The following is a 26,234-nucleotide window of genomic DNA, read 5'->3' on the forward strand; positions in this document are numbered from 1 at the left end:
CTTCCTCCTCGGAACCCTCCAACCACAAGGGATGAATGTAGATTTCTCCAGCTTTCTCATTTCCCCTCCCCCCACCTTTTCTCAGTCCCAACCCTCGGACTCAGCACCGCCTTCCGGACCTGCAATCTTCTTCCCGACCTCTCCGACCCCACCCCCTCTCCGGCCTATCACCCTCACCCTCACCTCCTTCCACCTATCATATTCCCAACACCCCTCCCCCAAGTCCCTCCTCCCTACCTTTTATCTGAGCCTGCTTGGCACACCCTCCTCATTCCTGAAGAAGGGCTTATGCCTGAAACGTCGATTCTCCTGTTCCTTTGATCCTGCCTGACCTGCTGCGCTTTTCCAGCATCTTTTAAGCTTTTAAGCTCTGATCTCCAGCATCTGCAGTCCTCACTTTCTCCTAGCATGCAATCATCAGCAAACATCCCCACTTAAAAACTGATGATGGAGAGAACATCATTGCTAACACAGCTACAAGTGCATTAAGAGCATCTAGGGAGAGAATAGGGCTCCTTAACGATCAGTGTGTGAACCACAGGAGATGGGGTAGCTGCTAAATGAATATTTTGTGTCAGTTTTTATTGTGGAGAAGGAAATGGAGGCTAGGGAACTCAGGAAAATAAATATTCATGTCTTGAAAACAGTCAGCATTACCGAAGAGGAAATGCTGGAAGTCTTACAAAACATAAATATGGATCAATCTCCAGGACCTAATCCAGTGTATCCCAGGATATTATGGGAAGCTAGGGAAGAAGTTGCGGGACCCCTAGCAGAGATATTTGTATTATTTACAGCGAAGGATGACTGCAGAGTGGCTAATGTGCCTTTGTTTAAGAAAGTCTGTAGGAGAAGCCTGGGAACTTGGGCCTCTGAGTCTGACATCAATGATGGGTAAGTTGTTGGATAGGATTCTGATGAGATAGGAATTGAGTGCATTTGGAGACGTAAGAACTGATTAAGGATAGTCAGCATGGCTTTCTGCTTGGGAATTCAGTCTCACAAACTTGATTGAGGTTTTTGAGGGTGTAACCAGCATGATTGATGAGGGCAGAGTGATAGATTTTGTCTTCATGGACTTTAGTAAAGCCTTTGACAAGGTTCCACGTGGTAGACTAAGTAGTAAACTTACATCACATGGTATTCAGGGCGAGCTTGCTAGTTGGATACAAAATTGGCTTGACATGAGGAGACAGAGGGTTGTTTGTTGGACTGGAGGCCTGTGACCAGCGATGTACAGCCGGGATCAGTGCTAGCTCTACTTTTGTTTGTTCTTTATATAAATGATTTGGATGAGAATTTAGGAGGCATGGTAAGCTTGTGAGTGACATCAAAATTGGTGGTATAGTGAACAGTGAACAAGGTTATCTAAGATTACAAAGGGACCATGATCATTCAGGCCAATGGTGTGAAGATTGGCAGATGGACTTTATTTTGGATAAATGTGAGGTATTGCATTTAGGTAAAACAAACCAGGACAAGACTTACACTGTTAATGGGAGGACCCTGAATAGTGTTGTCAACCAGTGAGATCTTGGAGTTCAGGTATACAGTTCTTTGGAAGTTGTGTCACAGGTAGACAGGGTGTTTAATAAGGTATTTAGCACGCCTGCCTTCATTGCTCAGCCTATTGGTTATAGGAATTGGGGGTGACTGTTGAGGTTGTACTGGACGTTGGTGAAGACTTGCTTTCAAAAGGATATTATTAAACTAGCGAGGGTGCAGAAATGATTTCCAAGGATGTTACCAGGACTGGAGGGTTTGAGTTACAAGGAGATGCTGGATAGGCTGGGAATTTCTTTCACTGGAGTGTAGGAGGTTGAGGGTGACCTCATAGAGGTTTATAAAATTAGGAAGGGCATAGATAAGTTAACTAGCAAATGTCTTTTCCCTGGGTTGGAGGACTTCAAAACTAGGAGGCACATCTTTAAGGCTAGAGGGGCAAGATTTAAAGGGGACCTGAGAGGCAACATTGTAACTTAGAGGGTGGTTCACATATGGAATGGACTGTCAGAGGAAGTAGTGGATGCAGGTACAGCTACATCATTGAGAAGGCATATGAACAGATACATGAAGAGGAAAGGTTTAGATGGATACAGGCCAAACACAGGTAACTGGGATTAGTTTCATTTTGGAAACTTGATCGGCATGGACTGGTCTGTTTCCATGCTGTGTGACTCTATGACTCTCTGATTGAGTTTAAGACACTAGTATGAAGAACACCTGTAGAGATATCCAGGTCTGAGGTGATTTTGTTCTCTGAACATTCTAATGCGTTCATCCTAACACTGTCAGGATGATAAATTCTCCCACTATGGTAAAAGTCAAGCCTTTCCATAATGGATGTTGATGACAAGTATATGTAAGATAAAAGGTCTATATACACTTATATACACATCAATATCATTTATTTTCGAGTTTGGACTTTGAACTAGTGAGCATGTGGATTTTTGTCTGTATGAGGGCTTTTAACTTGTCAGTGTTTTGGGATTTTTTTTAAACCAGTCTGAGAGAAAGAGTACTTAGCTGATAATGGGGATTCATTTGCACTGAGACAGTGGATTGAATAAACATTGAAGAGCATTAGCTTGGTTTCAGTTAGAAGGATCAGGAGTTGCCTTTTTTGTTGCTGATGAGGAGAAAAAAAAACCACATCACTTAGAAAGCCTTTGTTTTTAGTTCACAGCCGACCTGGTTGGGGTTTGACCTATAAACAAAGTTCTTTCTAAGGAAAGATGATAATTCAGAACAGGTAGAAAATCATTTATCTCAGTGTAAGGATTTTAGTTTCAAAGTTCCAGACCAGAAGTGTTTGGTTAGAATCCTGAAGGGATTATTTGAGACTGAGAAAGTCTAAATTTGGTTGTGTGAATAGGAAGTGGCTATCGAACTCTCAAGACTAGGAATTGAAAGAAACATTTAAAGCAAAGTCAGTTTTGTTAGACAAAGTTTTGGTGCTTAACTTCTGTAAAGTGACGGGGGCGTTGGGTTAGATGGTATTGTATTTCACTGCATGTTTCAAAGTCTTTCAAATTCTATTATATGTAAATAACTTGGTCTTTCATTGATTATTTTAGCTTTTCTTTTGTGTAATAAACTTTTATTTTAATGTTAAAACCTGATCAGTCACACTGAGTGATTGGGTTTAAGTGAAAGACAACCTTATAAAATATTTAAAAATCAGTCAAGTCAGATTAGAATGTCCGGTAATATATCAGTTAAAATCATAACGGTGCCAGTCAGGAAAAATAGCCAGTGAGAGAGATGCCAGTCTGGGATTCCTTTCTGCTAGGCTACAAGATATGAGAATATCCAGACCACTTTCTGAGGTCAAAATGGGTCAGTAAACCATACATTCATCTCCACAGATAAACAGGGCTCCTAAGGATTGGCCATCCTGAGTTCCAGACCATGCATAATTAGCAGTATTTCTCAACTGCAGCCATAAACAAGCATTTATACTTTTATACTCCTGTATGTATTATGGAACTACGTTGCAAATTTCTTTTGAACACACTACTTTTAACAGTTTTATCATTCTGCATTTAGAATATAATGCTGCAACTGTGTAGAGGCCTAGATTTCCTTCATGCAAACCGTGTGGTACATCGAGATTTGAAGCCACAGAATGTCCTGGTTTCAAACAGTGGCCAGGTGAAGTTAGCAGACTTTGGTCTGGCTCGAGTGTACAGCTTCAACATGGCACTGACTCCTGTGGTGAGTTCTGTCTGAAATATTCTGACCCCTGTTCCTCTGGACAATTTTGTGGTGCCTTGGTGTATTGAGGCGGTAATGATTTCATGTAAACAGTGGCTTTTCAAGAAAAATGATTCAAGGTTGGCGTCAATCTTTAATCCATGAAATGGGTCACACTGTGGCTGGATTTAATGCAGGCCATCATAGTGAGAGCTAAACTGACTAGAACCACTTAGTCACGGAATAGCCCCGTCTCAGTCTCCCATTGTTAGTAGACCTCCCCTGTTAAACATGGAAGGGCCCGATAGCCAATTCATTTCACTTCACGTGATATCAAGAAATGGCCGGAGACACTGGATACAACAAAGGCTGATGACATTGCGGCAATAGTACTGAGGGCGTGTGCTCCAGAAGTTGCCACTCCCCTTTCCAGCTGTTCCAGTACAGTTAGAACTTGCCCAGATACACCATGCACTCAAAAAGCAGAGCAAATCCAACCCATCCAATTATCGCTCCATTAGTCCACTCAGTAAACCGAAGGTGTCATCAACAATGCTCTGAAGCAGAACTTGCTCAGCAATAACCTGCTCACAGACGCTCAGTTAGGATTCTGCCAGGGCCACTCAGCTCCTGACCTCATTACAGCCCAGGTTCAAGCACGGATAAAAGAGGTGGGTATTAGAGATGAGATGAGAGTGACAGCTCTTGATATCAGGCTCCTTCTGACTGAGGAGCCTGAGTAGAACTAGAGGCATTTGAAATCGATGAGTGAGATGGGGAGAAGAATCCACGGGTCAATATCCAGTTGTTACAAGAGCAGGCCAGTGGCTAGGAATACTGCATGAGTAACTCATCTCCAGAATTCCCAGAGACTGTCCACTGTCTACAAGGCACAAATGTGATGGAATACTCCCCACTTGCCTGGATGAGTGCAGCTCCAAAAACACTCAAGAAACTTGACGCCATCCAGGACAAAGCAGCCCTGCTTGATTGACACCACCACAAAATTCATCTCTGTACTAGCAACGTTTAGTAGCAGCTATGTATACCATCTACAAGATGCAATACAGAAATTCACCAGGGCTCCTTAGCACATTCCAAACCCATGATCACTTCCCTGTAAAAGGACATGGGCAGCAGATACACTGGAACACCATGTTCCCCTCCAAGCCACCCATGTCCTGACGTGGAAATACATCACCGTCCCTTCGCTTGCTGGGTAAAAATCGTGGAACTCCCTCCCTAAGGGCATTGAGGATCTACCTACAATACATGGACTGCTGTGGTCACTATCACCTTGTCATGGGCAACAAGGGATGGGCAGTAAATGCTGGCCCACTTTCCATTTATGAATTTGTAAAAAAATTCCAAGTGAAGAGTGTGTGTGGCTTGGGGAATGGGAAGCTGTCTCTAGAGTTGCACTCTAGACTAGGCTAGTGAAGGACTGTTGCAGAAGTGCTCCTTTTGATAATTCACCCTTTCTTAACAAGGTAAGTGCATAGCAACATCAGAGATTCAGTACATTATAGATAACTGGCAAAATAGGAGGTCATGAAAAGGTAAACCAGACACTGGAACATTTGTGTATTTTACCTGTTCTACAAAGTACTCGTCACTTCAGCACTTGTAGATGTCAGTTGATGAGAAGGAATTTCCAAAATGTCCAAAATAATGTGCTTCTATTAGAATAAATCTGCATTCTGCATTAAGTCCAGGAGATTTTACTTCCTGATACTTCCTGCCGTATGTTTTTGCACAGTACACACAGAGGTGTATAACAGATTCACAATAAGCTGGCGTACAGCAGGGATTCATGTCATGCTGAGTTCATAGACTTAAATGGGTCTTTAGGGATGTAGTGAAAGGATGTAATGGACTTAAGAATGATGGGAAAGGTAAAAATAACCAGAAAATACATTTCCTCTGTTTATTAAAGTTTAATGCAAAAACAGAATACAGCCAACAAAAAAAATTCTTCCTGTCTTTAAAACCACATTTGAGGCTTTACTGCTGCATTTGTGTGTTCTTGAAATTAGCACCTTCTCTAAAGAAACACACTACTTGTCTTATCAGGTGTGAAACTATTTGATTTATTCCATATAGATTAAATTTGCATTTTATAATTTTCATTATGTATGTGGAGCCCTCTCTTGTCTTCGAAGCAGTTCCCTCCATTTCTGAAAAGTAGGAAGGAGAATATATTAACGATAAGTGCGTGTTCTCCCTCTGCCAGCACCCCATTCCTCCCCACCCTAAAATCTGTTTTGAAGATGAGTCATTTGAACTAATCTCTCTCTTGTTCAGGTTGTTACTCTGTGGTACCGAGCACCGGAAGTGCTTTTAAATTCAAGATATACAGCAGCTGTTGACATTTGGAGTGTTGGCTGCATATTTGCTGAAATGCTTCAACTCAGGTAAAGTATCAGTTATCAATTTATTCAAAGATTCATGCCCATGAATATTGCCTTTTCAGACTTTGATGCCATTAAAATTAACTTGGGGAGTTATTGATTCTTCTAACATTCTAATCCATGTAAAGATAGCAGTTTATTTTCTTCCTTAAATATAACCTCCTTCTCCACCATATCATATTTTCATCATGGGTGTGCTGGTTTGGGCTGAACTGTGTGCAGGTTCAATTCCAGCACCACCTGAGGTTACTATGGAGTACTGTGTTTCTCAAACCCCTCCCCCCACCTGAGGCCTGAAGACCCCGAGGTTAACCCACCAGCAGTCGCTCTGTAATGAGAGGGCACACCTGTGATCTGGTAGGACTATGGCGACCATACATTTTATAGTTTTATCCTTTGCTGTATTGTGTCCCATTTTCTGGCATCCTGTAACTAGCTGTAATCTCATTTTCTGTCATATTATGATCCATTGTAATCTCATTATGAGAGATTGGACCCATTTGCTGGGTTTACCATAATTCCAGTCTTTATTGTAAGTGCCCCCCTCACTGCTCTACCTCTTTTGTCTTGTCACCCTGTATAATCCATGTTTGTCATACCTAACGTTGGTTAACATCCTGCTGTTTTGAATAATATAATCTCATGTAGCATTGTTCTCTATTGTATCTAGATTCATGTGATGCTATGTAAACTGATTATATTGTCATACAATAAAGCCAGTTAACTCTTGTCTCTACTGTACCATAATCCCATTATTTAAAACACCATGAACACCACGGACCCTGGCTGTCTACTATATAACCTAGTTTGTGCCACAATGTAACACCATTCTATACTCCACATAATCCCATGTAACCTCATGTTGTAGGAAACATTACAAAGGAGAAAATGTACTGTAGGCCAAAACTTCAATAGCTTTGATTGGAAGGATTTTTTGAAAATAAAATTTGAGTGCTAAATTATTAATTAATGTCAAGCTAAGATTGGAGCTCATCTTGCTGTTGCGAAGAGGCTGCACTATTTTAATCTTGGCAGGAGCCACGGGCAACTTAATCCAAAAAAGCAAAGTAACCAATTTAAAGAATGTGAATTTCTGACCATCGCTTCACAGAAAAATGTAGCACCTGCTCTTGAAAAGAGGTTAACACAGTGTCAACGAATAGAATTGAAATCTATACAATTAAGTGCACTCAATACCTAAACAAAAGATTAACTGTCGAAAGGGTAAAAAGGGTGAGTGAGACTGAAAGTTAAAGCATAGCTAGAGGAAATTACATTACATTGAGTGCACTGAGTGACATGACACCACACAGAGCAGTGAAAACTTGACCACTGTTCAGGAATTCGACGATGTTGAGATTCAAAGAAATACGTACTTTAATATCTTCAGGGATTGAAGTAGAAATAAGAAATGTTGCACATCTAACAGTTAAAGGATCTCATTATTTGACTTTTTTTTATTTTAGACCCTTTCTTTGTGGGATTTCAGATATTAATCAACTGCAAAAAATATTTGAGTAAGTATCACACTGATCCACAGATGGAGAGTGATGTATTTTGTTCGAACCCAGGGCACAAACGTGAAGAGTGCTGATAATAAATTGCCTGTGGAGTTCTAACATGTCCCTGCCAGTTCAGCGGCTAATACATTTTGAGAGCAATGGTTGCAGTTAACTAACACGAACCCTCATAACTAATTTACGAGGCTGGAGGAGAAGGCTGGGGATGGAGACTTAATTGGGGGCCTCTTTGAAAGAACCAGCTTAAACAGAATGGCTTCTTCTTGTGCTCTTATTCTGTTATTGCATTATAGTCAGTCAGTCTTATTTGATAAAGGATTTCATTTTTATAGTCTGACAAAGATTCTAAGCCTAGAATTTAACTTATCTTTATTGAAATGCTGTCAGACCCTCTCCATATTTCCCACCCCCTACAGGCTATCCTTGTTATCCCAAGAGCACTATCTATTGCTGTTAATGAGATTTAACCTTTCACATGTGATATGTTGCTGTACATATAATTGCACAAAGTTAAACAGCAGGTCAGAAGATTGATCAGAATATAAAGAACGGCAGAGAATGACTAAAAGGTGAATGAGGAAAAAAATTGGAGTATCAGTAGAAGCTGGTTAGGAGCATAAAAACCGAAAATAAAGTGCTTCTACAGGTAATTCAAAAGGAAAGTAATGTGAGTGTAGGTCCTCTAGAGAGAGAGAGAGAGATGGGGAGTTGAGAGTAGAAAATAAGGAAATGGTGGATGAACTGAATAGGCATTTGCTTCTACCTCCACTTCAGAGTAATAGCTATTAATAATGAGGATGAAGGGGAGAAAGGAGCTTGATAAAAATTGCAGTCACCATGAAAGCAACAATGAGTAAACTGGTGGGTCTGGGGGCTGACAGATACCAGGCTTCATCCTGTGCTTTAAAAGAAATGGCTAATGAGGCATGATGTGTTGTTAATTTTTCAAAATTTGCTAGGTTCTGGAAAGGTTCTGTCAGACCTGAAAGTATCAAATATAACTATAAGCCAGTTATCAAGATGTCTGTTGTGTAGAAGGTTTTAGAATTGATCATTTAAGGAGGCTATGCCTGCAATGTAGAAAATCTGGAGGTAATCAGGAAGAGTTGACATAGTTTCATCAAGGGAAATCATGTTTAACTAATGTATTATGTTCTTTGAAGGAGTAGCATGTGCTATGGATAAAGGGGAGCCTGTATGCATACTGTACTTGGATTTCCAGAATCACATAAACAGTTATTGCACACAGTACAAGCTCATAGTGCAGGGATAATAGATTAGCAAGGATAGAAGATTGGCTGGCTGGCAGAAAACAGAGCATGCAGAAGTAGGTCTTTTAGGGTTGGTGCTGGGGCATCAGCATGTTGCAATGTATTTCAACTACTTAGACAAGGAGAGTGAAGGCTAAATTAGCAGATGACACAAAGGTTGGTAGGAAAGTATCTTCTACGGAGGGCACAGGTCGCAGACCGATGATAGATAAAGTGAGTGGGCAAAAATCTGACAGATGGAATGTAATGTGGCAAAATGTTAAAAGGTTCACTTTGGCTAGAAGAATAAAAGCAGAACATTACTTCAACAGATTCCAAGGTACAGGGGAATCCACGTGTTCTGATGCATGTCACAAAAAGTTAGTGTGCAAGTCCAGCAAGTGATTAAGAAGGTTAATGGAATTCCCTCCTTTATTACAAGAGGAATTGAACAGAAAAATAAGGATCAAACACAGAATGCTGAAGAAACACAGTAGGCCCGCCAGCATCCGTGAAGAGAGAGACAAAATTAATGTTTCGACTCTCGTACAGAAGTTGGAGGCAGTTCAAAGGAGGTTTACTAGAATGGTGTCTGGAATTAATAGGCCATCTTATAAAATATTTTTAGGGTGCAGGTAAACAGACTCTTGTTAGATGAGGGAATCAAGGGTCACTGGGCACTGGAGTGAATGTGGAATTTGAGATACAACTTAAGTCAGTCATAGAGTCATACAGCACAGAAATACCCTTCAACTCAATCAGTCCATGCCAACTACAATCCCAAACTAAACTAGTCCCTCCTGCTTGTACTTGGCCCATATCCTTCCAAACCTTTCCTGTTCATGTACCTATCCAAATGTCTTGTACTCACATCCACCACTTCTTCAGGAAGTTCATTCCACACATGAACCACTCTCTGTGTAAAACACTTACCCCGCATGTCTTTTTAAAATTTCTCCCCTCTCACCTGAAAATTGTGCCCCCTAGTCTTGAAATCCCCCATTTTAGGAAAAAAGACAATTACAGTCAGCTCTATCCGTACCTTGCATTATTTTATAACCTTCTATCAGATCACCTCTCAATCTCCTACGGTCCAGTGAAAAAAGTCCCAGCCTATTCCAGCCTTTCTTTCTTACTTAATTCTTCTATATCCAGCAAATTTGGTGTCATCCACAAACTTACTAACCATGTCTCCTATTTTCCCATCCAAATCATTTATATAAATGACAAACAAAAGAGGACCCAGAACCAGTCCCCATGGAACACTGCTGGTCACAGGCCTCCAGTCTGAAAAGCAACCCTCACCACCACCCTCTGTCTCCTTCCGCTAAGCCAATTTTTTTTTTTAGATTAGATTAGATTTCTTACAGTGTGGAAACAGGCCCTTCGGCCCAACAAGTCCACACTGCCCCGCCGAAGCGTAACCCACCTATACCCCTACATCTACATCTACCCCTTACCTAACACTACGGGCAATTTAGTCTGGCCAATTCACCTGACCTGCACATCTTTGGAATGTGGGAGGAAACCGGAGCACCCGGAGGAAACCCACGCAGACACGGGGAGAGCGTGCAAACTCCACACAGTCAGTCGCCTGAGGCGGGAAATGAACCCGGGTCTCTGGCGCTGTGAGGTAGTAGTGCTAACCACCGTGCCACCGTGCCGCCCACAATTTTATAATCAGTTGGCAAGTTCACACTGAATCCCATATGACCTAATTAGACTACCATGCAGATCCTTGTTAAAGGCTTTACTAAAATTCAAATAAACAATCTCTACTGCAGTACCATCATCAATCTTCTTGGTAACTTCCTCAAAGAAATCAAACAAGTTTGTGAGATACGAATTTCCTCACTTAAAACTATCCCTAATCAATTTTTGCCTCTATAAACATCCATAAATCCTATCTTTTATAATCACCTCCAACAATTTACTAACAACTGAGGTCAGACTCACAGGTCTATAGTTCCCCAGTTTCTTCTTACAACCTTTCTAAGTTATATGTTTACATACTAGAATCTCAACTACCAGCTACGTAAATGCAGTGTCCTCGTGAGGAGGTCAGAGGCTGAGAGTTCTGTGTTGAACTACACATCTCTTGGTTTCCTAAAGTCATTTATAAAGTCATAGAGATGTACAGCACTAAACAGACCCTTCAGCCCAACCCGTCCATGCCGACCAGATAACCCAACCCAGGCTAGTCCCACCTGCCAGCACCTGACCCATATCCCTCTAAACCCTTCCTATCCATATACCCATCCAATGCCTTTTAAATGTTGCAATTGTACCAGCCTCCACCACTTCCTCTGGCAGGAAGTACCACAAATATTCCATAACTGTACCACCCTCTGTGTGAAAAAGTTGCCCCTTAGGTCTCTTTTATATCTTTCCCCTCTCACCCTAAAATTATGCGAGTTCCGGACTCACCGACCCCAGGGAAAAGACTTTGTCTGTTTATCCTGGCCATGCCGCACATGACTTTATAAACCTCTATAAGGTCACCCCTCAGCCTCCAATGCTCCAGGGAAAGCAGCTCTGGCCTGTTCAACCTCTCCCAATAGTTCAAATCCTCCAACCCTGGCGACATCCTTAAAAATCTTTTCTGAGCCCTTTCAAGTTTCACAACATATTTCCGATAGGAAGGAGACCAGAATTGCACGCAATATTCCAACAGTGGCCTAACCAATGTCCTGCACAGCCGCAACATAACCTCCCAACTCCTGTACTCAATACTCTGACCAATAAAGGAAAGCATACCAAACGCCTTCTTCACTATCCTATCTACCTGTGACTCTACTTTCAAGGAACTATGAATCTGCACTCCAAGGTCTCTTTGTTCAGCAACATTCCCTAGGACCTTACCATTAAGTGTATAAGTCCTGCTAAGATTTGCTTTCCCAAAATGCAGCGCCTCACATTTATCTGAATTAAACTCCATCTGCCATTTCTCAGCCCATTGCCCCATCTGATCCATATCCTGTTGCAATCTGAGGAAACCTTCGCTGTCCACTACCTTCGCTGTCCACTACACCTTCAATTTTGGTTTCATCTGCAAACTTACTAACTATACCTCTGTCGGCGGTATAGTGGAACACTCCCCAATTGTCTGGAACTTGACTCAGTTTAGAATGAAGCAACTTGGTGTATGGCCTCATCTATTACATGAAAAGTTAACCAACACATATCTACAGCAGCAACTCTCCACAGCCCCTTCGACAGCATTTGCCAAAGCCATGACCTCTATCACCTAGAAGGGCAGGGGCAGCAGATATACTGGAACGCCACCACCCCCCATGATCCCTCCAAACCTGACTTGGAAACATATTGCCATTTCTTCACTTGTTGCTGAGTCAAAATCCGGTGAGTACCTGCCCACCTCAAGGGCTGCAGTGATACAAGAAGGCAGTTCACTACCTCCTTCTCAAGGGCAATTAGAGATGGATAATAAGTACTAGTTAACAGCAACCACAACCCATCAACCACCACCTTCTCTGGGGCAATTAGAAATACAAAATCAATAGTCCCCTTATTGGTGGGACTCATTCCATAAGCAAATATAAGAAAAGCCTGAGCCAGGAATGGGTACTTTAACTACTCCAGTCCCCAAATAGTACCCCTGCACCACAAATGACAAGAAATTCCGTTGGGACCAAATATGAAACAGGTGAATCGACTGATGCTGACATCAACTGACAGTAAAGATGTAATGTAAATAAAGTTTGGACTGCTTTCCTTGGAGAATGATGTTCAGAGAAGATATAATAGAGATATTGAAGAGCATGACAAGTCTGATTTAAAAATCACACAATACCAGGCCATCGTCCAAATTGTTTGTTCACTCTGAAGTTTCTGCTGCATGACACTGTCATCTTTTGCTATAAATTCTGTGTCTTATGATCCTGCTCCGCAACTACCTGATGAAGGAGCAGCGCTCCAAAAGCTAGTGCTTCCAGATAATCCTGTTGGACTATAACCTGGTGTTGTGTGATTTTTAACTTTGTCCACCCCCATCCAGCACTGGCTCTTCCACATCATGAGAGGTCTGAACAAAGTAGGTAGGGAGAACCTGTTCCAACTTGTGAAAGCATCAGGACAAAGGAGCATGGGTACAAATCAATTGACATAAGAGGCAAAATGGACACCAAGAAAACTATATTCAACAGCAGGAATTAAGGTGTGAAACACACTGCATGAGAGGCAATCAAAGCAGTCAAAATAGAATCAGATGGTGAGCTCACAGAGAAAACTATGCAGGGTTATTTGAATTGAAAGTGATCGTTCACTCATCACATCATTAAAATGTCTTCAGTGTTTAATGAGCTACTGCATTTGGAGTAACCTTAGCCTTATCTTTACAGTACCCTCGGTCTTCCTGATGAAGAGGAGTGGCCTACAGATGCTCCATTGCCCTACAGCTCCTTTACGGCCAAGCCTCAAAAGCCAATTGAAGATTTACTGCCTCAGATTGACTCATTGGGGAAAGACTTACTACTTGTGAGTTTGCCTATCTGATATCTTTGTGTTCTGTTTGAACAACAGTAACTTGTACTTACCTGGCTGCCTATTAGACATGGACATCAGACCAGGGGTAGGTCATCTGACCCTTCCAGATAAAGTAGGTGTTCTGCAGGAATGATATAAAACAATGATAAAAAAAAACAAAGGCTAAGTCTTGTGGACTAAGACTAAAGGCTTAGTCAAAGAGCTAACTATAAATGAGTATCCAGAGATGGAAATTCTAGAAGCTGAGACCTAGACAACTGATGGCACAGTCAGAGGCTGAGGGGTGACCTTATAGAGATTTACAAAATTATGAGGGGCATGGATAGGATAAATAGGCAAAGGTTTTTCCCTGGGGTTGGGGAGTCCAGAACTAGAGGGCATAGGTTTAGGGTGAGAGGGGAATGATATAAAAGAGACCTAAGGGGCAACCTTTTCACACAGAGGGTGGTATGGGTATGGAATGAGCTACCAGAGGAAGTGGTGGAGGCTGGTACAATTGAAACATTTAAGAGGCATTTGGATGGGTATGTGAATAGGAAGGGTTTGGAGGGATATGCGCCGGGAGCTGGCAGGTGGGACTAGATTGGGTTGGGAGATCTGGTCGGCATGGACAGGTTGGACCGAAGGGTCTGTTTCCTTGCTGTACATCTCTATGACTCTATGACTGTATGAGTGCAGATATTTCCGAGGGGTGTGAACTTGTAACAGGTATCAGAGATAAGAATGATGTCACAGGGGAGTTTCAAAATAAGGAGGAGAATTTTAAAACTGAGATGTTGCTTGATTGGGTCGTGGTCTAGTCCACTGAGCACAGGGCGAATAGGGGAATTTAGAAATCAGCAACAGAGTTTTGGATGACCTTAATTTTATTGGGGGCATAACGTAGGAGAGCAGCTGGGTTTCAACAAATAGTTGGGTGTAAATTCCTTTCTAGTTTTACTGTGTATGTCTCATTTCTATTCACTGACCCCATCTCAATCATATACGCACACAAAGTCAGACAAACTCATACACACATAATCACATATGCACATACACACAGACACACAGTCACACACACTTACGTGCATACATACTCACACATTCATATGCACACATCTGCATACTCACGTACACATTCACACTTAAATATTAATTTACACACATATAAACATTCACTCCCATACACACAAACTCACATAAACACAGTGATCCTCACAGTGATGCACGTGGTGATTGCCTTGTGTAATTGATAATAGGGCTCCAGTATGACCAATACATTTATTTTCATGTGAAACCTTTTTATTGACTTTCTCTGTTCTGTTGATTATTTAACTCTTGAACTGTCTCCATTTCTTCGATCTACTTCACTTTTTCCTCCCCTCTCTTTGAAGTGCTATGAAATATTTTTTGTGTTATATATGTCACATAGCAATTTTCGGATCAGTCACACTTTGGACATGCTCCTGCCACACCCCCTCCCACCTCCCCCCCCTCACCCCCAACCTTTCCTGTATTCAGCTTATTGAAGAGATTTTAACTGGAAGTAGAGACAACATAATGTTTAGGAGATTAATGTTCAGCTTCTCTCAGCATCTGTCTGAATTCCAGAGTATAAGAGGGTCAAATTGTGGTGGAGAAGAGGAAGAAGATGGTTTTTTTTGAGGCAGTACTAGTCCAGAATAAAACAGCATAAAATGGTTGAGTCACCAGGCTTTTGTCAGGGTGGTGGGATATTGCAGTATCCAGTTTAACCACTGGAGGGCCTTTCTGAGCTACAGTCTGAACAGAGCTCTTATGCAGAGGGAACAATGCACTGTTAACATTTTAGTTTTCATTTTAACTCCCTAAGCAACAGCCATTAAAACTAAATTACCCCCCACCCTCCCAAAAAATGTTAGAAAATGGGATTCCAGTACGTCAAAACACAGTAGACACAATTGGGGCAGATTTCCCTCTGGCTCCCAGGGATAGCTTCCCAGGAAGTCAGGCAAAACAAATCCGAAAGGGAAGCAACTCATCAACTCCTCAGCACCCACCACGATTCCAGAATTTTCCGCCAGAAGTAAAGTCAGGTGTTTAGTACCTCTGCTGATCCTTTTGCCGACATTTTAGCTGTCAAACTTTGGTGAATGCATCGCGTTGGAGGCAAATATAATGAATATATAATTTCATAGTTATATCATAATTATGTTCCCAAAAGTTGCTCTGAAGCAACAAAAAGTGCTTAGGAATGTTGCAAATGCCAGGAAGTTTAAATTTTAATCACACAAAGGAGTGTAATCAGAGGTCAAGTTATTTCAAACCCAGTTGTTTCATATGTCTGCAAAACAAACAGCCCCAAATTTCCTTGGTCTCTTATGGTGCAGTGGTAGTGTCTCTGCCTCTGAACCCGGAGAACTTGGGTTGAATTTCCAATAACATCTCTCTCTACAGATTGATTGTCAAGTATCTTATGGAGGGGAAAAAAAACCAGAATTCTGGTTGGATGAAACCATAAGGATATACGCTAACTTTGTGGTCTGCTTTTTTTCGAGGTGACCCATGCAAGTTGAGACCTGAAAGATGAGGCGGCATCATAAGTTGTCATTATAGGTCACTGGGGGGGGGGGAGGTTATGGGGGGGGGGGGGGGGGGGCGGTCTGTGTGCTCAGTAGGCTGGTTGATGGTCTGGAATGTAGAGTTCTGCCTACATGTGATGAACAATGGGGACCCAGCAGATGTGGTTTATCTGGACTTCCAAAAGGCCTTCAAAAAAGTGCTGCACAAAAGGTTGCTGCATAAGTTAAAGATGCACGGCGTTATGGGCAATGTATTAGTATGGATAGAGGATTGTTTAACTAACAGGAATCAAAGAGTGGAGATAAATGAGTGCTATTCTGGTTGGCAGTCAGTGACTAGTGGTGTGCCTCAGGGATCAGTGTTGGAACCGCAATCATTCACAATTTACATAGTGAAAATACTACACTAGTGTGTCAAAGTTTGCCGATGACACTGAGTGGTAGAGCAAAGTGCGCAGGAGACTCTGAAAGTTTGCAGAGGGATATAGGTAGTTTACGTGAGTGGACAATGGTCTGGCAGATGGAATACGATGTGAGTAAATGTGAAATCATCCATTTCTGTAGGAATAACAGTAACAAGGACTCTTATTTTAACGGTAAAAATTGCAGCATGCTACTGTGCAGAGGGACTTGGGTGTCCTTGTACATGAATCACAGAAGGTTGGTCTGTAGGTGTGACAGATAATGAGAAAGGCAAATGGAATTTTGTCCTTCATTGCTAAAGAGATTGAGTTTAAAAGCAAGGAGATTATTTTGCAGCTGTATAGGGTGCTGGTGCGGCCACACCTGGAGTACTGCATGTAGTTTCGGTCTCCTTACTTGAGAAAGAATGTATTGACACCAGAGGGGGATGCAGAGGTGGTTCCTTAGGTTGACTCTGGCATTGAGAGTGTTGCCTTATGAGGGGAGCCTGAGTAGCCTGAGATTATATTCATTGGAATTTAGAAGAATGAGGTGAATCTTATAAAAGCATATAAAATTATGAAGGGAATAAATAAGACAGAAGCAGGGAAGTCGTTTCCACTGGCAGGTGAAACTAGAACAAGAGGGCACAGCCTCAAAATTAGAGAGTGCAGATTTAGACTGAATTGAGGAGGAACGTCTTCACCCAAAGGGTTGGGGATCTGTACTTCACTACTGTCCAATGAAGTAGGTGATGCTACCTCGTTGAATGTTTTTAACACTAAGATAGATAATGTTTTGAATAGTAAAGAAATTAAGGGTGATGGTGGGTAAGTGGAGGTGAGTCCACGAAAGATCAGCCAGGATCTTATTGAATGGCGGAGCATGCTCGAAGGGCCAGACGGCCTACTCCTGCTCCTGGTTCTTATGTGTAGCATGGGTTCAGTTCCCACACCAGCTCGTGAGGGAGGGTGTCTTTGCTAAACTTGCCTATCGGTCCCAAGGCACTAATTGAAGCAAGGCTGGTGTCCTGACCAATACTTAACCCCCACTCACCAGCACCAGAACAAATTAGCTTATCATTTATCTCAGTTTGTGTGTGTTTGCTGCACGGAAATTAGTGACTGTGATTGTCTCTGCAACGGTGGTTACTATTCAAGAGTAATTTCCTTTGCAGTCATTACAGACAATTGGTAAACCTTCCCTATCATTCAGCTCCACTGATTCCAAACAGTATTATGTTTTATTGAAATGAAAACAAGAAGTGCTGAATAAACTCAGGACCGTCAGCCTCTGTGGAGAGAGAAGCAGAGTTCCCATTTCAGGCTTGATATTTGTTTCCTTTCGAACTTTGACACTCTGGAAAATCATTTAAGATCTGAAATGTGTTTCTCCACAGGTGGTGCCAGACATGCTGTGTTTGCCCAACACTTCCTGTTTTTATTTCCGATCACCAGTATCTGCTGTGTTTTGTTTCTGTAAAGTTGCATTGCTTCTGTTACTGAAATATTTTCTACATCACTTACAGGAGGAAAGTTTTTTTTTAATGTTTAGCCTTTGTCACTGTTCTGCTGATTTTCACCACTTTTGTTTGCTTTACTTTCGCACATGGGACATATCAATTCTCTTATCTTTCAGAAATGCCTTCACTTCAATCCGGATCAAAGGGTATCCACCCATGAGGCACTTGCCCATCCTTATTTTAGTGAAACGCCAGAACATTTTGAGGTCAGCAGTCACGACTGAGCAGGAGAGCACTTTGTGTTGAACAAAATGTCAGTTCATTTCTAATTAGTATCCACACCGAGTACCAAATTAAAAGGGAGAAGCAGTGTGAATGTAAATTATCGTGGGCGCAGAATAGTGAAGTGGTTCCCATCTATTTCAGCTTGCGACTATAATCAAAAAGTACACCATTGGATGAAGCTCACTTTGGAGCATCCAGAGGTCAAAGAAGGTGCTATATAAATGCAGAATTTTTTTCTTGAAACACAACTTGTTTTAGATGATACAAAGATGGTTATTGATGTAAAATGTGCTATCATTAGTAGAGTGTTGTGCTTTGTAAACTACAATTGCCATGTGGTTGAAGATTGACTCTTGAGTACATTTCTTTTTGTTATTGGTGCATCAGGACTGCTGCTGAGCGACACCGCAAAAGGTTTTTTTTTAACCCTGGAAATAAGTCTGCCAACACAACAAAAATGTCACACGTTAAAGGCTGCCAGACGTCTGGAGACTTTGCAGTGCTCAAATATAAAGAACTGGGATCATTAATATTTTCTTTAAAAAAGGAATCAGATATTACTGAAATGGCATACTTTCTACACCATTTACACTTTGAGGAAAGTGACTAACGTTCTCCCATTTCACACAAAAGCCGTAAATAAATGTAGTTTAAATGAAGAATACGTCAGAGTGGAATGGTAAATGGAAAATTAACTGCTATCCTGGCAGAGACACAATAACATTGTCTTTAGTCCTGCCCTACCCTCACCTGAATCTCCTTGGGCACTTTCTGTCAGTTGAAATGGAGTTTGAGCGCCTTGCTCTACTCATCAGAAGATGGAGAGGCATACCACACATGACTGAAGTCATACAGTGAATTTTCACCCAGTTAGTGTTGCAAAGAGAGCCTTGTTTACAGTGCTCGGGAAAGAGGGTGTTGTGAAGTCTTGGATTTAAGATTTATGAGCCCATTGACCTCACTGCAACATCTCAAAGGAACATAAGAACCAGGAGCAGAGTAGGCCATCTGGCCCTTCGAGCTTGCTCTGCCATTCAATAAGATCCTGGCTGATGGTTTCATAGCCTCCACTCCACTGGAGTGGATCAGTTATTAATAGTGAAGCCAGAACTCCGACATTTTGGGATAAGGTTACAGCAGTAATTCTTTCCCGAAGATTTTTCTCAATTTGTAATAATGTCTGTAGCTATTTCTCCTCACCAATATATCAAGTGCAACTTTTGTTTTGTTTCACATTTGTGGCTAAAGAGCAAATTATATAAACAGTGTCCCATAAAACTGTCTTGGATCTTTTTTTTCAAATGTAAAGGATTCTGGATTATCCTTCAGAAGTTATTAGATGAAGTGAGTGAAGATTGGTAATTTCAGTAAAATTACATGATGCCATTGTTGCATGTAGTAGTTTTACATGGATATTATATAGCATGTGGAAACATGCATTTTGTGAAATACTAATGTGAACAGCATCACTGGAGACTGAAGTGTGGAGCAGAGTTGAAGAAAGCAGGAAGAGTCCAAAGTTTGATTTCTGCTCTGAGTTGTTAACCTGATGTTAGCTGATAGGGCTGTCAGGGGTCTGAATCTGTGAGAGGAGGAAGTCAACCTCAGGAGAAGGAAACTTTACCAAATGCGTACAAAATGCCAAGCAGTAGACAGTCAGTGATGGCAGAGCCCTGTGGAAGTGTTGGCAATAGAAAGCACCTTTTTTCAATGAGACCAAAGTGGAGCTCTGCAAAATGTTTGGAATGCAGCAAGCCAGGCAGCGGCAGGAGGTGGAGAAGTCGGTGTTTCGGGTGAAATAGCTACTGACCCCCAGTCCTGAGGAAGGGTTACACCGGAAACATCAACTTCTCCACCTCCTGATGCTGCCTGGCTTGCTGTGCTCTTCCAGCCTCCTGCCTGTCTACTTTGGATTCCAGCATCTGCAGTTTTTTTGTCTCTGGTGACATATGGGTCAGCCACATCCGGGGAATAGGGCAGGGGAGTCCAGATGGGTTAAATCCCACTATATTGCATGTTCTGAACCAATCAAATAGAGTATAAACCAATGGAAATGTGCTGAGCATGCACTGTTGGACTTGTCGGAGGGCATTGATTCAGTCCATCTACTTCTGTAATGCTAAGCTTTGAACTTAATGCTGAACATGTCGCAGATTTATCAAGTCTGGACTCAGAGCATTTGGTGGTCAATTAATCTATGAATGGCGGACACTGAGAAACAAGAAGGGTTGGAAAGTTACGAAGGCCGCAGTCTGAAGCATTGTCTATAACGGAACTTCAAATGCATTTTCTTGCTGAAACACTGATTAGGGGAAGGTAGATACAGATGGAAAAAAAAATGCAAGCATGTAGTTCATCAATGTGATTTCTATGAGTGCAGTGATGCTTGAAGCCTTATTGTTTTGGTGTGTCTCTAAAATCAAAATCAAAACTTTTAAATCTTCTGTTGGCCAGGTCCTCAGCTCACTTGGTACAAATTCTGACCTTCCAAACTACAGATTGAGGCTTATTTCCTCCTACAGAGGCAGGCAAGGTCAGAAGGCTTTAGAGTTCTTTAAGGTAGAGGATTTATTTTTTAAACAGAGCCTTTTGCCGTTGGATATGATGTTCTTCACTTTCCTTAACTCATCATCCTGCGGAAAAATGCGTTAATCTTTCACAATGTTTTCTCTGATTTTATTTTCTCTCTCATTCCCTTGATGTTGTCCAAAGAATTTTCTATTAAAACGTTACTTTCAATAAACCTCAGGACAAAAATGGAAAATATTCTGATAAGTATTTCTTTTTCCTGGCAATTGAACATTTGCAGAGCTTGTTTGGAAGTAACTCTTCTGAGCAGTGAAACTAATGGATGGAACAGGCAGTTTTAGTGACAATGAGTCAGTTTGTAATAAAAGTTTCACAAAATTACTTTTAATCCAGCTATAATGAGGTACAAGAATGTCTCAGGGCTATTATAAGAAGAAGTTGTGAAAGTCTCAGTCTTGTCAGCTGTCCTTTGACTTCGGTTCACGAGCTTTTGCCTTGACTCTTTAGATATGACAGCAGACAAATTCCCCATCTCTGGGTACATGGGACAGGGTGTCTCCCAAGGCAGTGATATCCAGAAAATAGGATTTCTTTCCTTTTTGTTCCTGCTGTTCCTCGTTATTAAAACGGTGAGACTCAAAGCAGCTCAATGCAGAAGTTGCCACGATTCTGAATATTTGGGATCATGCTCCTCTCAGTTAATAAGGTCAATGGCACCATATTTCAAGGAGAGTTTCAGGGTGCAGTCTCTGGATCAAACGATAGACCCAGTGAACAAACGCTAGTTCCTTGGAAGTGGAGTCGTCGCAGGTAGACAGGATGGTGAAGAAGGCACTTGGTCAGAACAATGAGTATCAGAGTGGGGACATTCTGTTGATGCTGTACAGAACATCGTTGAGGTCACTTTTAGAATACTGTGTGCAATTCTGTTTATTCCTCTATAGGAAGGATGTTGTTAAACTTGAGAGAGTGTAGAGAGTTCAGACTGGCCCAGCAGGAAAGCTCCGCTATTGGCCTGCACTGGCTGGCCAGAATCCAGACAGCTGAAGACTTTAAGATGATCCCTTTGTTGTTCCCTGGAATGGCTTCATAACATGGGAGATAGTCTTCAGCTATCTGGATTAGTCTTCAGCTAACCCCTTCCTACTCATGTATCCATTCAGATGCCTGTTAAATGTTGGAATTGTACCCAACACCTCCTTTGAAGTAGATTTCAACAATTTCCTTCCCAGCAAAGTCATAGAGTCATAGAGATGTACAGCATGGAAACAGACCCTTCGGTCCAACTCATCCAGGCCGACCAGATATCCCAACCCAATCCAGTCCCACCTGCCAGCACCCGGCCCATATCCCTCCAAACCCTTCCTATTCATATACCCATCCAAGTGCCTCTTAAATGTTGCAATTGTACCAGCCTCCACCACTTCCTCTGGCAGCCCATTCCATACACGTACCACCCTCTGCGTGAAAACGTTGCCCCTTAGCTCTCTTTTATATCTTTCTCCTCTCACTCTAAACCTACGCCCTCTAGTTCTGGACTCCCAGACTCCAGGGAAAAGACTTTGTCTATTTATCCTATCCATGCCCCTCATGATTTTAAAAAAACTCTATAAGGTCACCCCTCAGCCTCTGATGCTCCAGAGAAAACATTCCTACCCTCGTCAACCTCTCCTTATATTTCAAATCCTCCAACCCTGGCAACATCCTTGTAAATCTTTTCTGAACCCTTTCAAGTTTCACAACATCTTTCTGATAGGAAGGAGACCAGAATTGCACGCAATATTCCAACAGTGACCTAACCAATGTCCTGTACAGCCGCAACATGACCTCCCAACTCCTGTACTCAATACTCTGACCAATAAAGGAAAGCATACCAAACGCCTTCTTCACTATCCTATCTACCTGTGACTCTACTTTCAAGGAACTATGAATCTGCACTCCAAGGTCTCTTTGTTCAGCAACACTCCCTAGGACCTTACCATTAAGTGTATAAGTCCTGCTAAGATTTGCTTTCCCAAAATGCAGCGCCTCACATTTATCTGAATTAAACTCCATCTGCCATTTCTCAGCCCATTGCCCCATCTGATCCATATCCTGTTGCAATCTGAGGAAACCTTCGCTGTCCACCTGCACTCCAAGATCTCTTTGTTTAGCAACACTTACCATTAAATGAATAAGTCCTGCTAAGATTTGTTATCCCAAAAATGCAGCACCTCGCATTTATTGAATTAAATTCCATCTGCCACTTCTCAGCCCATTGGCCCATCTGGTGCAGATCTTGTTTTAATCTGAGGTAACCCTCTTCGTTGTCCACTACACCTCCAATTTTGGTTTCATCTGCAAACTTACTAACTGTACCTCTTATGTTCGCATCCAAATTATTTATGTAAATGACAAAAGTAGAAGACCAAGCATCGATCCTTGTGGCACTCCACTAGTCACAGGCCTCCAGTCTGAAAAACAACCCTCCACCATCACCCTCTGTCTTCTACCTTTGAGCCAAATGCAAGTAAATCCTGTCATAAATTTATAAACCATGGAAACAGACCATTCGGTCCAACTAGTCTGTGCTGACTGTAATCCCAAACTAAACTAGTCCCACCTGCCTGTGCTTGACCCATATCCCTCTAAACATTTATTATTCATGTATTCATCCAAATGTCTTTTAAACATTGTAACTGTACCTGCATCCACCATTTCTTCTGGGAGTCCATTCCACACACAAATAACTCTCTATGTAAAAAAAGTTACCCCCCTGTCTTTTTAAAATCTTTCTCCTATCACCTTAACAAAAATCGCCCTTGTCTTAAAATTCCCTACCCGAGGGAAAAGACACCTGCCAGATTCACCTTATCGAAACCTGTTACTTTACAAACCTCTCCAACATTACCTGTCAACCTCCAATCCTCCAGTGAAAAATGTCCCTCAGAATCCTCTCCAACAACTTACCCACCTGTGATCACCGGTCTGTAGTTCCCTGGCTTTTCCTCATAGCCTTTCTTAAATACTGGCACCACATCAGCCATCCTCAGGTCTTCCAGTACCTCACCTGTGGCTATCGATGATACAGATATCTCAGCAAGGGGCCCAGCAATCACTTCCTTAGCATCCCACACAAAGTTCTGGGAAATACTTGAACAGGTACTGGGAGTAATTGAGTCAAACAGCAGAAGTGCTTGTGTCTGGAAGAGAGTTGGACACATGAAGGTGAATGGAATAAGGGGATCTATGGACAGATGAAGAAATGTGAGAGGGAGCTGAAATAGAGCATAAAAACCATGACCGGTTGAGCCAAATTGGCTCTTCTGCATAATATAATTCTACCAAGAAGGTTATTTGATCAGTTGCATTTAAAATAGCACAGGGATCCTATTCATTTCAGATACCAAGACGCAGAAAGTGATTGGACAGATGATCAAAAGCTGAGGTTTTTTTAAGGGGGCATCTTAAAAGAAGAAGGATACAGAGACACTTCAGGAGGGAACTCCAGAGCTTAGACCTTAGACAGCTGAAGGCTTGACTGCTAAAGATAGGACACTGAAAATTGGAGATACAACAATTAGTCAGAGAGCAAGGAATGACTTCCACACAGAATTTCTCTACAGACAGCAGTCAAATCTGTAACAGGAGTTGGCCATTTTCCCTTGGGCCTGCTGACAGGATTGTGGTTGACCTGGTTGTGGCCTCAACTCTCCTGTTCTACCTCTTGAAAACCTTTGACTGTCTTGCTAAGTAAGAATCTATTTAACTCAGCCTTAAAAATATTCAATGAGCCTGCCTTCACGGCACTCTGGGGAAGAACATTCCTCAGCCTAATGACACCCTGAGAGAAGACATTTCACTTGAGCTCGAAATGGGAACCCAATTATCTTTAAATGATGTCGCCTAGTTCTGGTCTCTCCCACAAGAGGGAATAATGTCTTGTCAACCCTGTAAAGTTTCCACAGGATCTGATGTGTTTCAATAAGATCACTCCTCAGCAAGAAGCAGGTTCAGCTCAGGAGAAAAGATCCATGTTAGCAGATATGTTGGTTAGCATCTTTGCTCAGTCAACGTAGCTGCAAAAAGCTTTAGGTTTTTATTCTTCAAGTTCAGTGAAAAAATTCAATAAGTTAGTCTGTTTAAGTGTGTCTCAGGGACAGACAGAATCACGTCTGGTGAATGTGCAGAAATGTACTCAAAGGAACACAGTTTGCAAACTTTGGAGTTGACTAAGAAATTTTAGAATGAAGGAGAGATACTTCATTGGGATGGATTTTCTGTAAAGAGCATTGTGAGTAAAAAGTTTATTGAAGGAACTATGGTAATTTCTTGTGAAGATATTCAGTCACTGACTACTACAGTAATGAAATAGTCAAAAAAAATACTAATGGTGTATCAAGCTAGGTTTGACTCTGAGATTTGACTTGTCCAGTATTACCGTCACCTGGGAATAAGAGTCACACCAACAGAGAAAAGCAGGAACTGACCATAATACTGTATAACAGAGGAATTCCTCACTCCCTAATTTCACTTTATCACATTTGTTCTTAAAAGAAGCTGCAAACATTGAATAGAACAAATCTCAAATACTATTCCTTTGTTGAAAAAACAAATCTGTAACTCCAGTAAATATAAAATAAAAATTCAAATTCATTTTATAATGTCAAAAGTTCAACATCCCACCAGAAAATATGGAGTCATAGAGTTGCACAGAACAGAAACAGACCCTTCAGTCCAACTCTTCCATGTTGACCAGATATCCTAAGTTAATCTAGTTCCATTTGCTGGTATTTGGCCCATATCTAACCACATCCCATCCAAATTTTAAATGTTGTAATTGTGCCAGCCTCCACCACTTCCACTGGCAGCTCATTCCATACACACGCCACCCTCCGTGTGAAAAAATTGTCCCTTAAGTCCCTTTTATATCTTTCCCCTCTCATCTTAAACCTATGCCCTCGAGTCGTGTACTCCCCTTCCCTGGGAACAAGACCTTGGCTACTCACCCTATTCATGATTTTATAAACCTCTGGAAGGTCACCCCTCAGCCTCCAATGCTTCATGGAAGACAGCTTCTCCATATTGGTCAAACCCTCCAACCCCAGCAACATTGTTATGAATCTTTTCTGCACCCTTTCAAGTTTAACAACATCTTTCCTAAAGCAGGAAGACCAGAATCAAAAGCAGTGTTTTAAAAGTGGCCTAACCAATGTCCTGAACAGCTACAACATGACGTTCCAAATAGTGTACTCAATGACTGACCAATAAAGGTCAAGTATACCAAATGCTTTCTTCACTACCCTGTCTACCTGTGACTCCACCTTCAAGGAAAAATGAACCTGCACGCCAAGGTCACTTTGTTCGGCAACACTCCCCTGGACCTTACCATTAAGTGTATAAGTCTGCCCTGATTTGCCTTTCCAAAATGCAGCACCTCACATTTATCTAAATTAAACGCCATCTGCCACTCCTTGGCTCATTGGCCCATCCGATCAAGGTCTCATTGTACTCTCAGATAACCTTCTTCACTGCCCACTGCACCACCAATTTTGGTGTCATTTGTAAACTTACTAACCGTTCCCCCAGTATTCACATCTAAATCATTTACATAAATGACAAAAAGCAATGGATCCAGCACTGATCCTTGTAGCACA

At 41.7% G+C, this 26,234-nt stretch overlaps 1 protein-coding gene across 1 annotated transcript in view; it reads left to right on the plus strand.

Annotated features, from left to right (window-relative positions):
* LOC140465561 (cyclin-dependent kinase 6-like) overlaps positions 1–18,322 on the plus strand; it is a 29,751-nt gene extending 11,429 nt beyond the window's left edge. Inside the window, exons 3-7 of the mRNA XM_072561102.1 lie at positions 3,550–3,717; positions 6,001–6,110; positions 7,574–7,624; positions 13,236–13,371; positions 17,961–18,322. Coding sequence (XP_072417203.1) covers positions 3,550–3,717; positions 6,001–6,110; positions 7,574–7,624; positions 13,236–13,371; positions 17,961–18,068 — 573 coding nt within the window. The 3' untranslated portion in view covers positions 18,069–18,322. The remainder of the gene's footprint in view (positions 1–3,549; positions 3,718–6,000; positions 6,111–7,573; positions 7,625–13,235; positions 13,372–17,960) is intronic.
* Positions 18,323–26,234: the final 7,912 nt, after the last annotated feature.

This window comes from Chiloscyllium punctatum, chromosome 42 (assembly GCF_047496795.1).
Source record: "Chiloscyllium punctatum isolate Juve2018m chromosome 42, sChiPun1.3, whole genome shotgun sequence".
NCBI lineage: Eukaryota > Metazoa > Chordata > Chondrichthyes > Orectolobiformes > Hemiscylliidae > Chiloscyllium > Chiloscyllium punctatum.